The sequence below is a fragment of the Xyrauchen texanus genome, chromosome 6, assembly GCF_025860055.1.
Source record: "Xyrauchen texanus isolate HMW12.3.18 chromosome 6, RBS_HiC_50CHRs, whole genome shotgun sequence".
NCBI lineage: Eukaryota > Metazoa > Chordata > Actinopteri > Cypriniformes > Catostomidae > Xyrauchen > Xyrauchen texanus.
This window is the reverse complement of record NC_068281.1, coordinates 37,412,701-37,426,992: the sequence shown is the minus strand read 5'-3', so window position 1 is coordinate 37,426,992 and position 14,292 is coordinate 37,412,701. Positions and strand designations below refer to the sequence as shown.

At 39.5% G+C, this 14,292-nt stretch overlaps 1 protein-coding gene across 1 annotated transcript; it reads left to right on the top strand.

Annotated features, from left to right (window-relative positions):
- The first annotated feature begins 292 nt into the window (after positions 1 to 292).
- On the top strand, positions 293 to 13,675 carry LOC127645714 (otolin-1-A-like). The gene is made up of 5 exons (XM_052129381.1): positions 293 to 737; positions 1,021 to 1,110; positions 5,387 to 5,458; positions 5,955 to 5,972; positions 12,813 to 13,675. Exons 1-5 carry the CDS (start codon positions 293 to 295, stop codon positions 13,673 to 13,675), a joined length of 1,488 nt encoding a protein of 495 aa, XP_051985341.1.
- The last annotated feature ends 617 nt before the right edge of the window (positions 13,676 to 14,292 follow it).

Genomic DNA, 14,292 nt, shown 5'->3' with positions numbered 1-14,292 from the left:
AAATGTACTTACATTAGAGGGGCCCACGCCATATCTAGAGAACAGAATATCATGGAAACTTGGGGGTGGCAACCACCCATAACATGCAATCACAAAGCATCAAGGCACTCTGAACAGATTTTAAAGGCAGAGCAACACCTTGGCAACCACCTCAATGCTGTAAGGTGCGGCACGCACCAGTAACATTTCCTTTAGAATGTGAATAAATCTAGGTTCTCTCTTGTGCTTTCTTTTGGTGTCCACTTCTGTCATCAGCACACTTGGCATCTGTTTGTGTGCAGCTGTTTGTACAATGTCCAAACTTCTCCACCTGGTCATCCTGGTGATGGCCTTCCTGGTGGTAACAACAGAGACTCAGGCATCAATACTGAAGACCACACAGTGGCCACGACTGAAGCCCACTAAAAAGCCTTTGACTCAGGATGAAGTTGGTGCTCCACAGCCACCTGGCCACTTGGGCACCCGGCAGATCACCACCACTATGAGCCCTACTACCAGTGGTGTCACAGAAGAAACCACAGACTCCATGATGGATGTGTACTCCACCTTGCCTACCGATAGCACCACCTACTCTAGTGATGCCTATTCTGCTGACTACCACACTGAAGCCATGGTTCCTCCTAGGGTGGGCCCTGGGAACTTCACTCTGGAATACAACGAGTGCTTCTTTAACTTCTGTGAGTGTTGTCCACCAGAGAGAGGTCCTCCAGGACCAGTGGGAGAAAAGGGGTTGCCAGGTAAGATACATGGTAAAAAACAAAAAACAAAAAATAAACCTACTATTACAGCTTACATAGCTGAAAAGACGACAAATATTGGTCACCAACATATGTTGTGTATTGGATACTGGTTGCAGTTGGTCTTTTCAGCTGGTAAGCCAAAAATTGGAATGCCTTATTTAATTGATACAGACTGAAATCTTTGTGCCCTTGCCATGCTGGTTGTTGAGGAGGCTTTGCTAATGAACACATGAAATGCTACATTCAATTTTCCCAACAAGTTTTTGTGTCATTATGCAAGGTATTCCAGGGGGAAAGGGGGAGATGGGACCTCCTGGACCTCCAGGTAAAGATGGACTCACCAGTGATCCTGGGACACATGGAGAGAAAGGTCAGTATGGTACAATAATTTCCTAGTGTTCAACATAAGTGCCAGCAAAAGATTTTCAACACATTCCAGTGAAACTCCATTTGGATACACAAGATTAGTTCACATCTATTCAAATGTAATAATTACAAAGCTCTGGAATATTTAATTCTGATTGGGTGATTGTGGCATTTTGTGGTCAAATATTTTTGTGAAATGACAGCAAAACTGTATATTTGACCGTGGTCCCAGGCAACATATTTCCTACATAGCTGTGCTAGTTTCAACTCTAGCCATGTAATAATATACAATCAGCAGGTTATTATGGCAAAATAAACCTCTCAGGATGATACAAGACATGTCCGGATCACCATGTCAGGATTTATATTGCAATAATGACCTACTGACTATCCATCATCCTTTACACAATGTTTGAAATACATGTTTTTCACCTTGTTGAACGCAAGCAAAACTTATGCATCCAGCTTGATCCCATAAAAATTATGTTTCTGTGGCAGTATTATTCCAAAATGACATTACGTGGTTCATTACACGTACTGCGGCAGTTCCCAGGCGAAATGTCCGCTGTGTGGCTTAAAGGTTCTCCCAAACAGATGATGTCTCCCCACTCCCCCCAATTAACACTTTTTATTGATTCCAAGGCATAAAACAGAAAATAAAAACATAATTTAACAGAATCAACTTTTAACCCCCATTATTCCCCCTTCCCCTCCCCAACAACATCCTTGTGGTCAAAGCCAAATCACAAACACACAAAACAAAAACAGAAAAAACAAAAACCATATATATATTTATATAAAAATGTTAAATAATATTAATAATAATCACATACACATTCATACTATAAATCCCTCTCCACTGCCCCTCCCAGGTCAGATAGCAACCCCATTTCATATCAAACACCCTCAGGTTGCCCAACCTCAAATGCTGCCACCCTGCCTATCTCCATGCACCAGCAAACTTCCATCCCCTCAGAATGATCTGTCTACCGATAATGACACTGGCCAGGAACCAATTTCTTATGTATTTATCCCCTTTACTAATCACTGCCCCATCGCCTAAAATACAGAGTCTGGGGCAAAATTAAATTTGAGTGCCCAATACGTCACACATAAAACTCTGAACCTTCAACCAGAATTACAGATGTTTTTAAGGTTAATGACCTATCTTCAAGTTTTCAATCAACAAAACCTAACTCCCTAACCTTAACCTAAACAACAGTGTCATAAAAGCAAATATAATGAAAATGCAATTTCTGAAGCAACTACATAATTTAGTACTCATCTGGAATTCTACACCAATCCTTTGCATCGCAAGTACAACGCTCTATCAGTTGAGCTACTGCACAATTTGATCGCACTTGAACAAACTTGTAAATGTTTTTGGTATCTAATACAAATGTTAAAATGTAACATCTTACAAGTACAATAAATGTATTTAGATGTGCGAGGAACAAGGTGAGAAGTGTTTTTGAATGCATAATCTGCCGCTTTACTCGTAATGTGCTTGAAAGTGAATAAAAGCCCTTCTTGTTGAAGCAGCTCTAGTGTTCACCTGCCACGATACATACAACAAGCCACATACAAATCTGTATGCAAAAATATAATATAGTAATGTGATTCTGAGCCCAGGTTTCATGCTTCAGGGTAGAAAAGGCATTAGAGGTAGAAAGGTCTATTTCAAATGTAAACTTCCATTAAAATGAGCAAAAAGATATTTTAAAGAGAATTTAAAAACTATTTACACCAGGACCCTTTTTCCTCACAGCTTCTTTCCATATTTGGGATGTGGTCTAGCCAAAGTTATTATACAAATAATCAGAGATATTGAAGACAGTGTGCAAATCTGTACATATAAATACACTACCAGTCAAAGGTATTGAAACACTTGACTGAAATGTTTCTCATGATCTTAAAATTAATTTGATCTGTATGCTTAAATGTTTGAAATTAGTTTTGAAGACAAAATATAATTGTGCCACAATATTAATTTAATTCTAAAAAAAATTATAATAAAGAAAGAGTAAGTGTTTCAAAGTTTTTGACCGGGCGGCTGAGGCTCAGGTGGTAGAGCGGGTTGGCCACTAATCGCAGTGTTGGCAGTTCAATTCCTAGCCCACAAGACTCCACATGTCGAAGTATCCTTGGGGAAGACACTGAACCCCAAGTTGCTCCCAATGGCAGGCTAGCACCTTGCATGGCAGCTCTGCCGTCATTGGTGTATGTGTGTGTGAATGGGTGAATGAGTCACAGGGTAAAGTTCTTTGAAAACTGCTAAGGTTAAAAAAGCGCTATATAAGTGCAGGCCATTTTAGTGTATGTGTTGCAAGAAGGTCAAACATTTGAAGAGACCTTGCAACTTGGTTTTGGAGAAATATAGTTCTCCAACAAGGTTTTAGTAAGGCAAGCATGATTATTACTATTGCTCATACTTACACGAGCCATATCTAGGGACCAAAATATCATGTGCTCTTTTTACTCTGGATCACCTAGCAGTCAACCAGAACATAATTTTTTTTTGATCATGGCAGCTTGGATAAAGTTTGCATGTGCCAGCACCTCTCACATTTCTTCAGGAAATATAAAACTCTTGTTATATTTTATGCTTTACATTCATGGAGTGCGTTTTTATGGTTATATTTCCATGTCCTTCATAAAAAAATAAAAGATTACATAGCATAGATTAAGAAAAACTGAACCTTTTTCCTAAAGAGCTGCTTGCTCGCACATGTTTGCGAAACCTTCAATTTATATCTCAAGAAAGTGAGTCTGGAACTGCTAGTTATCTGAAGTTGCACAAAAGCTTCAATCAGCTTACAGACCTCTTATATCTCTGAATCTTCTCTTGTCTTAACATGAACATGCTCTTCACCACTGGAGAAAAAAGTGTGCAGGGTATCTGTCCTCTTGTGAGCCTGTGTGTATTCCAGTTGCTATCCGTGCATTTTAAATCTGGGCCTTCAGTGCAATTCATGCCATTAAGAAAACACAGTTTCACAATGAATAAGACACCCTATGCCCATCATACATTACGTGGCAGTCAACCAATAATACCAATTGACATTTTAAAAACAAGTCCACGCACGAAAGCCAGAACCAAGGAGGTTTAATACAAGAAAAATCTCTCTTATAATATTTGCGATCTAAATTTAGCTTGCAATAAATTTTGTTTCGTCTGGGTACACGGTTACTTTTCAAAACTTGATCCGACGCTGAATGCTCATGCAGCCTAATTTACACTTGTAAATACACAATGCAAAAAGCACTTACCAATTTACTTGACGTGAAAATCAGTCCTCATTTCCTGTTTAATTAATCAATCGCTCAATCGTGCAGAAAATCTCAGGTTTTTAAATCCATAAGGATCTCTTTCTCAATGTCAATACCAGCAGTCATGACAGCCGACTTGTGAGCGAAATCTCGCGCTCTTCGCTTTCAAATTACGTATGCACTTAAAGTGTGATTGCGTCTCTCAAGGCCAGCTAGAAGGCCTGGACTGGGACATATCCTAAAGACCACACCCACTAAGAACAAATAAATCAATCTGATTGGCTGATGATTCTGACAATCTGACTTCAGTCGCTCATTCATTTGCACTGTTGAGGGATCCTGAAGGCTTGTTGGGGTGGAGCTCAGACTCACATTCCGCTTCGGCTAAGGGGCTTGGCTTTGGGAATGCGATTTGTGAAACAGTTGTCACACTTTGTTAGTAAGCAAAGAGGGATAAATTCTGATTGAATAAACTTTTAATTTTTTGCTATTTGTTGATGAATTAGGAGTGGAAAGTGATTGAAAATACATGGGTAAAAAGGTCAATGAGAATGAAAGGAAGAAATAATGCTTATGTTACGCCAGCAGAGAAGGCTTTGCTGGCCCTGAGAAATCGCCACTGGCGTATTCTAATAGATGAAGATTTATTCTGACCAGTAGTTTATAGTGGTAGATATGCATATATCATTTCAATTTGTTGCTTGGCAAAATCCAAACGCCACTGATGACAATGCCACTTGAACGGAGAAGAAAATAAAATCTTAAACTTACTTTATAGTACAGTGTTTCAGACCTAAAATAGGCCTGAATTCTAAGATTTGATGTTTCCAACACACTATATGCTGAGCAACAGCTTTCCAGAAAAGCCTATGTTCTTAAAATGGTTAATTGTCCTATTAAAAACAGTTCAGCTTGTATTAGATTTGTATAGGATTTGTAACACAAATTAGTGATGTTGTTAATTCACAGGCAATTTTTTAAATGTTAATATATGCCCGGTCTTCTTTCAGGAGAGAAAGGTGATCCTGGAGTGACTGGGCTGCCTGGTATTCCCGGCGTTAATGGGAAACAAGGAGAGAAAGGTACATTCACCTGCAAGGAGGGCTTAAGTCGTTGATACACTATACAGTACATGTCTTGTTATGCTGATTTTAAAGTTAACAGGTCATTCTCAGGAAACAGTGCCATTTGTGTTTCCATGGTAATTCCCTTGAAATGGTTTGACCATTCTGATATATTTGAATGAGTAACATGATCAGTTGTACATCATTTCTTCTTCTCGGTACAAAGTATAAAAATACTAAGTGAATAATATGGAGGGGTGCAATTATATTAACCAATAACCATAAACTATTTTATCAGCCATTATGAGCCATTTTTAATGTATGTATTTTTATGTGCTGTTGATTAAGCTTAACTTGTATTGAACCTGGAATATTCCTTCAAGTTTAAAATCTTCTTTACACAAGCCAGTGGACACAGACACTTCTAGCTACACAAGGTTGATTTTGTGCATTGTTGCATTTCAAAATGAAAGTACGCGTTGCATTCTCAATGTTACCACAAGAGGTGCTATAGCGGAGAGCGGAGTGAATGGTCCACTTCAAATAGTGAGTTTCTTTTTCAAGCCAGCTACTGTCATGGCGAAGAAACAGTTGAAAGAGAATATTGCCCAGTAAGTCAATGTATTTTATAGCAGCTTACCTGCATAATAACATTCAATTTAATGGCACAGAATGTTTGAAGTAAACTCTATTGTCCCTTTTAATACTGAGGTTTGTAAAGTACAGTAACGCAAGAATGCAATCTAAGCATTTTCAATCGGACCATGCATTGGCAATCTGTAGAAAGAGCTGGGTAGTAACATGCTACATTTACAATTACATTTACTTGAGAAAATGTACTTTAAGAGTAGGTTTAATAGTAGGTCCGTAAATTTCTAATGAAAAATTTACTGTGTTACAATGGGCAACATTCCTTACATTACTGGTTCTATTTAAATAAGTTTTAATAAATGTGTAATTTATTGAGAGAAACACGCTGAGTTCACACATCCTTCATGAGTGGTGCATTTTGTTTCAGCTGCCTTATTAACAGATCATACATTCCCACTGCAAGCATGAGTCACGAGGTGACGCATCTCAGAAGCATCACAGACGCGGCAGTGATCAGAGAGTTTTGCCATTGAGCATATTTTTGCCACGTGGCTCATGCTGAGCTCAGCAGATCTGTGTGCTGTGCAACACTAAAATAATCAGGAGATTATAGAAAAGGCACAAAGCTAATAAAATTATTCAAACCAAACATATAGTACACTACAATTTATATGTCTGGATGCAAGTAAACTCAATAAAATAACTGAATAAATGGGAAGAATTAATAAACTGCCAGACCTTTTGACATTGTGTATATAGGTAGACAGTACTGCCCTACAAAGCAAAAAGGCAGTAACTACGCAGAGTGCAGAACTGAGAAAAATGACTTTAAAGTTATCCTGTCATCCAGCCTAAGTAGTTGTAGGTAGATTATTGGACATGTGGCTGTTTTGTTACTTTATATTAGCTTATTCTTTGTACATATCAATCCTCATATTTAATTTGATATTTTACCCCTATTTTGCAGTTACTGTATTCTTGCTTTGTATTACTTACCAAAAACGTGGCACCATACCAAGGAAAAAGGCGGTAACTACAGATTCTCCAAAAACTATTTTGCCACAACTTGGGCTCTGGGTGTGTTATACACTGTATTTGAAATAATTGGAACCATTTGTTTTCCTGACCATGGATATACCAAACCCAAACTAATTTGACCATTTTAGGTCAATATTTTCCACCCAGAAGCTGTTCTGATGCTGAAACGGCTGCTTAAAGTCTCACATTGCTAAGCTGTGTCAAGGCCCAAATTGGGAAAATTTATTTTGAATAGGACCACATGCTTTTCTAGTTATTGAATATTTTTCCACTGCTGGTTGGATTATAACTTTGTGACATGAACAACAAAATGATGACATGGCATCGGCGATGATGTGAAGTTACAGAGGATAAAGTTACAGCTAGGAGCAGGGAGGATCAGGGGCAGGTAAGCAAAGCTATTTAAAACATTGCCTGTCAATTAGCATAATGCTATCTGAATGGACCTCTGAGAGGAAGTCCTGCCCTGGTGGCTGACAGGTGTTTATATTGTGATAGCCTAGCCTCTAAATGTTTAATCTGTCACTGTTACTTACCATTCTCCGGGTATTTTCTTTTCAATGCCATTTCGACCATCTTCTTTCCCGGCTTTGTGCCATCTCAAACAAAATTTGTGTGAAGTTAGAAGTGTGAAATCGCAAATGTTAAAACCGTCCCGTGAGGATGCCGCGAAGTCAGCTGTGTGTGTTCACCATGGAAACAGTAACTTCACTGCGCAGCAACAGGGTTATTTTTTGTTAGGTAAAACATAACAAGAATACAGTAATGGATGTTACTGTACTCTTGCTTTGTTTCACTAGGGCTTTTTGCAGTTACTGTACAAACGACTACCATTTTTCTCCAAAACGACACACATTTGAGATAAGATGTTTTGTCACATAACAAAGGATGCCTTGAATGTCATGAAAATGATAATAACTCATTTTTGACCAAAAATGCAGTTACTGCCTTTTTGTTTTGTAGGGCAGTGTAGACACCAGTGTTTCTCAACTGGTGTTGAGAAAACCCAAAAGTAGCTCACAGGTCCATTCAAACTGGTTGCTGACAGACAACAAAACAATGCCATGGTCCTCCCATTGAAACATTTTCAGCAGCACCCAAGTGAAATTATGGTGATTTCTGTGTTTATTTGATGTCATTGCACTGAAAATAGAAGGTCAAGTTCATAAAGGGCTTTAAAGTCTGGGCCTCCAAGACTTATGGACAAATTATGAACAAAGTTTTCCTGTGTAATATATGTTTTGTTTGAATGATGTTTGAAATTAGGAAATAAACTGAACAATATATTTAATGGGCTCATATAATTAAATATACTCATCACCATTTAAATGGGGGAGAGAAAAATGTCTGTATCTTTTGTTGTTGACATCAACATCAAAAATAATGTCACTTGATACATGCATTTATACTTGAAAACCATGAACAAAATGCAAGACAAAAGAAAATACGACCCAGGATACATTAAGCACAGGTTATGTTTTTTTCTATGGTGGGTCGCCACTTGATGTCCAATGTAGAAACAAGTCCAGAAGCAAAACCAGTTGAGAACCATTGGTAGACATAACATTAACCAATCACAACCAAGTGTGCTGATAAAGATGAAGTGCTTGTGACTGCCCACTGTTGTCCTTGAAGCAGTAATAACCTCATCTTATGACGTTATTAAAGAAGAAACTTTGGCATAGGACCCCATAGATAACATTATTTTCAGTGCAGAGGAGACGCAGCCAATGTGAACGCAATGATCAGGGTGATTCTGTATTGATGGTTCCTCATGACATCATGTTTCTATGTATACATTTTTATATCAGTGGTGAAAGTGGTTTACTGTATAAATCTATGTAAACATTCACGTTAAATGTGGAGTAAGTCATTTTAATCCAGTACACTTTTTCTTTAATGTGAGATGATGGTGCCGCAGATGGCCGCCTCGGTGTGGAGCTCTCCAATTCATTTGTTGTTTTTGTTAGTTTGTCCTGTGTCTAGAAAATGTTTTCCACTCATTTTTATCAGGGACGAACTGATCTACATTAGGCAGCACATACCAGACATCTTTTCCCAGTTTTTGACTTTTCAGACGCTTTGCTGGCCATTTTAGTCAGAGGCGCAGCTGTGTTGAAGCACGCTATTAGATGCAGGCGAGGGAAGCGAGCCAGCACGCTGGCCAGAGCGGCTTTTGAACAGCATTGTAGAGTATTCATCTAGCGAATCTCTGCTCTCTCCCTAACAAAATGGATGAACTACATCTCACCCATACAAACAAGGACTTTTCAAAGTCTGCTGCATTGTGCTTCACAGGAACCTGGCTGAGTGAAGCAATTCCGGACAGCACGTTACATCTGTTGGACTTTCAGCTGTTCAGAGCGGATCGCATTGCGGAGTTAATGGGGAAAACAAGGGGTGGTAGAACATTACTTAACATCAATGAAAGTTGGTGTACAGTTGTAACAACATTAAAGATGATGTGCAAGCACTCTTTATTAACTGTAAGCCTTTCTATTCATCATGGGAGTTTTCCTAGTTTATTCTGGTGGGTATTTATATCCCGCCACACGCATGCGTGAATACTGCGCTGCAACAGCTGTCTGATCAGATCACAGACATTGAACAACAATACCCGGACTCACTTATTATTATTCTCAGCTAATTAATCAAAGCAAATCTTACACTTGAACAGAAATACACTGGATCATTGCTACACAACAATAAAGGATGCATATTGCTCTGTCCCTAGAGCAGCTTTGGGACACTTTGATCACTGTCTGGTTCATCATCTTTCAACCTACAAGCAGAAACTAAAATCAACTAAACCTGAAGTAAGGACTGTAAAGAAATCAATGAAGCAGAGCTGGAACTACAAGCCTACTTTGACTGTGCTGACTGGAGTGTATTTGAGGCTGCAGACACCAATCTGGACAAGCTCACAGATACTGTGACATTATATATCAGTTTCAGTGAGGATATGTGCATTCCTACTAGGACTTATTTAACATTCAACAACGACACAGGAAAACTAACACAGCTTCATCATGCCAAAGAGGACACTTACAGAAGTGGGGATAAAGTCTTGTATAATCAGGCCAAAAACACACTAAGGAAATGAAAGTGGCTAAAAGAAGCTACTCTGAGAAGCTGAAAAACAAGTTTTCAGCTAACGACCCTACATCAGTTTGCAGAGGCCAGAGACATTACTAACTTCAAGACACTATCCCCCAACACTGTAGGGAAGCAAAAATTGTCCGACGACTTCAATGTGTTTTATTGAAAAGCCCAGTCTCAATCTCCACACCGAGATCCACTTCACACAAACATCAATTGAATTCCGGCACATTTAAGATCAGCACTGGAGCCCCCCAGGGATGTGTGCTCTCCCCACTACTCTTCTCCCTGTATACCAACAACTGCACCCCTCTGTCAAGCTCCTGAAGTTTGCAGATGACACTAGTGTCATTGACCTCATCCAAGATGACGATGAGTCTGTATACAGAAGGGAGGTTGAACGGCTTGCTCACTGGTGTGGTCATAACAACCTTGAGCTCAACATGCTCAAAAGAGTGGTGAATCACCACCGGTGATGATTGTGGACTTTAGGAGGAACACCTCAACACTGACTCACATCACCATTCTAAACAAGTTCCTGGGCACTACCATCTCACAGGACCTGAAGTGGGAGACCCACATTGACTCCATTGTGAAAAAGGCCCAGCAGAGGTTGTACTTTCTTCGCCAGTTGAGGAAGTTCAACCTGCCACAGGCGCTGCTGATACAGTTCTACTCAGCAGTCATTGAGTCTGTCCTCTGCACTTCAATAACTGTCTGGTTTGGTGCAGCTACAAAAACAGACATCAGAAGACTACAGAGGACAGTTCGGACTGCAGGGCAGAGTATTGGTTGCCCCTTGTCCTCCCTTCAAGAACTATACACTTGGAAGTAAAGTGCTGGTAAAAAGCCCTCTGGATCCCACTCACCCAACCCACTACCTTTATGAACTGTTGCTTTCTGGCGATGCTACAGAGCACCAGAACTGTCAGGCACAAAACAAATGTTTCCCCTCAGGTTATCTATCTCATGAACAGTTAAAACTATACTATAATTACGTGCAATACACAGCCTAGTCATTTATATTATTTAACATATTCTACCTCTTCTGCATTACATAACATTTTTGTATTTGTACATACTATATGTATATTTATGTCTTGTGTATTTCTATATACACATATAAAAGATGCTAGACAGAATGTTAGAGGCTGACAGCCTTAAGCTGCGTTCACACTACCAGCCACACGCAGTGACAAAACAACCTCATCTGATTCATTTTCAATGAGACCTGGCGACTTCCACCAACGATGACTGTTGGTGAGCAGATGTGGGCGTGTCCAGCGACGCAACAAAGTTGAGAAATGTTTAACTTTATGCAATTGAAGAGCGACTTTCTGGAGTGACAGCCAATTCGAGAGAAGATGTACCGTAGAGCTCATGTGATCCTAATATTTTAATAATAATATTAATTGTTTAGAAACAGTGCTGTTTAGATTCTTCATACACCCCACCAGTGACCTAACCACCAGCGACAAAGTAGCTGGCAGTGTGAACGGAGCTTTTGTCACCATTCCCTTTTAAAATATGGAGAAATAAGCATACAGTAAAAGTAAATGGTGATTCTAAAGCTAACATTCTGTCTTACATCTCCTTAATTGTGTTGCATTGAAGTCACACAGGTTTGGAACTATATGAGGGTGAATGATGAAGGAATTTCCAATAATAATAATAATTATTCTGTAATATATGTTAAATATGTATTATGTAATGGAATATTGGAGATTAAACGCCCATAATGTTACATATGAAAGTAAATAGTTACTCAATAGAGTATTCCTTTAATTGGATACTTTTTATTTTTCAAATAATTGTACTTTTACTTGAGAACAGTTTTTAGGTACTCTACCCACCTCTGTCTGTAGGCGAAGTACTCGCATCTGCGTGCATATTTGCTTGATGTATTCAGCCTTAGGAATAGTAAGGATAACTATTACTTTGCAAGGCTTTAACCACACATTTAGAACGTGGAAAAAAGTTTACGTTTAATTTTCCATTGAAAAATCCATGTTTGAACATTAATCTGAATATTGGGGGCATGTGTCCCCCTATGGTGGGCCTGAAGTGGGAAATTCTAATTCAAGCAGTAACTTCTCAAAGAAATGAAAATTCCTGCAATTTTTTGGTACAAATAGCACTGTGTCCTGAAAATGAGTCTTATCAAGTTTTTCTGAGCAACCAATGTGCCGCACCATTATGATTCTAATCGGCAGTTTTCTGTTTCTGGTCTCGAGACGCAATGTAACTAACAAAACGAGTGATCCAGATGGAGAACAACAAACATTTAAGTTTTTTTTTTTTTTTTTGAGTAAAAATTAATTTCAGCCTCAACTTGTGCAGTTGCTGATATCAACGTAACTCACCTCGGACAATCGCTTCTTGACATCTACACACTCAGGTGAGGCATTCTTTATAAAAACAGTCATCTCGACTCTGAGAAGTACAAACAAGCCACATTTTTTGTATTTTTATAAATGTAATACCTTAGACATCACCATTACCCACTAAGAATATATGCCAATGCGAGTGAAAAAACTGGAGACCGGAAATTGAAAACAGTTGAATTGTGGAACATTTCCGAGTTCAGAAAAATGGTTGATATTTTGAATACAAAGGTTGATGTTAATGTATCCAGGTGAAATAGGCCTCAAAGCAGATGCAGGTATACCAGGGCCGAAAGGAGACCCAGGGGACCGTGGAGAGCCTGGCTGGAATGGAACAAATGGAGAGGTTGGTGAGCCTGGCAAGCCTGGACTGATGGGGCCCTCTGGACCAGATGGAACCAAGGGGGAGAAAGGAAACAAAGGAGACTGTCCATTTGGTGAAAGGGGGCAGAAAGGCAGTACAGGTGAGCCAGGGCTTCAAGGGCTAAAAGGAGACATGGGCATGCCAGGTCTGAATGGCACAGATGGCCTTCCTGGTGCTAAGGGGCCCAAAGGAGAAACAGGACCCCCAGGTAAGCAGAGAGAGAGTGGTCCTCCAGGACCTCAAGGACCACCAGGGCAGAGGGGGATGCCAGGGATGAAAGGAGCCAGGGGACTGAAGGGTGCACGAGGTTTAAAGGGGTTGAAGGGCACTAAAGGTGAACCTTCCATTCAGAAGCGCTCAGCCTTCAGTGTCGGCCTCTTTCCCAGCCAATCGTTCCCGCCACCAGGCCTGCCAATTAAATTTGACAAAGTCATTTACAATGAAGAATGTCACTGGAACCCACACACCAGCAAGTTTAACTGCACTCATGGGGGTGTTTATGTGTTTTCCTACTACATAACTGTGCGTAATCGTCCCTTACGTGCAGCCCTGGTCGTGAATGGCATTCGGAAACTGCGAACTCGTGACTCGCTCTACGGTCAGGACATTGACCAGGCATCCAACATGGCAGTGTTGCATCTAGTATCTGGTGACCAGGTATGGCTGGAGACTCTGCGGGACTGGAATGGTGTTTATTCCAGTAGCGAAGACGACAGCACATTTTCTGGATTCCTGCTCTATGCGGATGCCAAGAATTGATCACCAGAAATCGCACTGGCGATCAGTTTAAACCATTTTAGACCCTATACTTTGTTACCTAAGGGCGAAGTGGACGCCACCTATATTTCCCAGTAACTTGAACTAATAACAGTAATTGTACAGCCACTAATTATTACTTATCCTGCTGTAACATCAGAATAATCAGTGTCAAATTGTAAATTGTGTTTATAAGGTGATGATTTGTGAAAGCTATTTGTTTGGCTCTTCACATATTTAGTTAATATAGATGGCAGCTTATACAATAAAGAAGAATGCTTTATTTCTGTGTTGTTTTTTTACCCAAAGGCCACATTGCTCTTTATTTTTACAATGTCTTTGAATGTTTGTTTTTTTAAGTGCTATGAATGCATTTTTAAAAGGAGAAAAATAATTTAAATAAAATCGCAATCCAAACAGAAGACTGTAACCTATAAAATCAAATCAACCCAACATAAAATAAAAAGCAGCTTTAAATAACGCACAAAATATCATAATAAATCTATAACTCGATCTGCTAGAATCTATTGTAAGTAACTGCTCTCTGCAGGAAACACACTATATTAGCTTGCTATATATTCACAACACTCACCTTTGAGAGTGAACAGAATTTGTTTCCC

Bases quoted from the DNA above. Each gene is read 5' to 3' on its own strand.
- LOC127645714 (XM_052129381.1), top strand. From the start codon at position 293: ATGTCCAAACTTCTCCACCTGGTCATCCTGGTGATGGCCTTCCTGGTG. The intron at 738-1,020 runs GTAAGATACATG...TCATTATGCAAG, and splicing joins GGGAGAAAAGGGGTTGCCAG to GTATTCCAGGGGGAAAGGGG. The intron at 1,111-5,386 runs GTCAGTATGGTA...GTCTTCTTTCAG, and splicing joins TGGGACACATGGAGAGAAAG to GAGAGAAAGGTGATCCTGGA.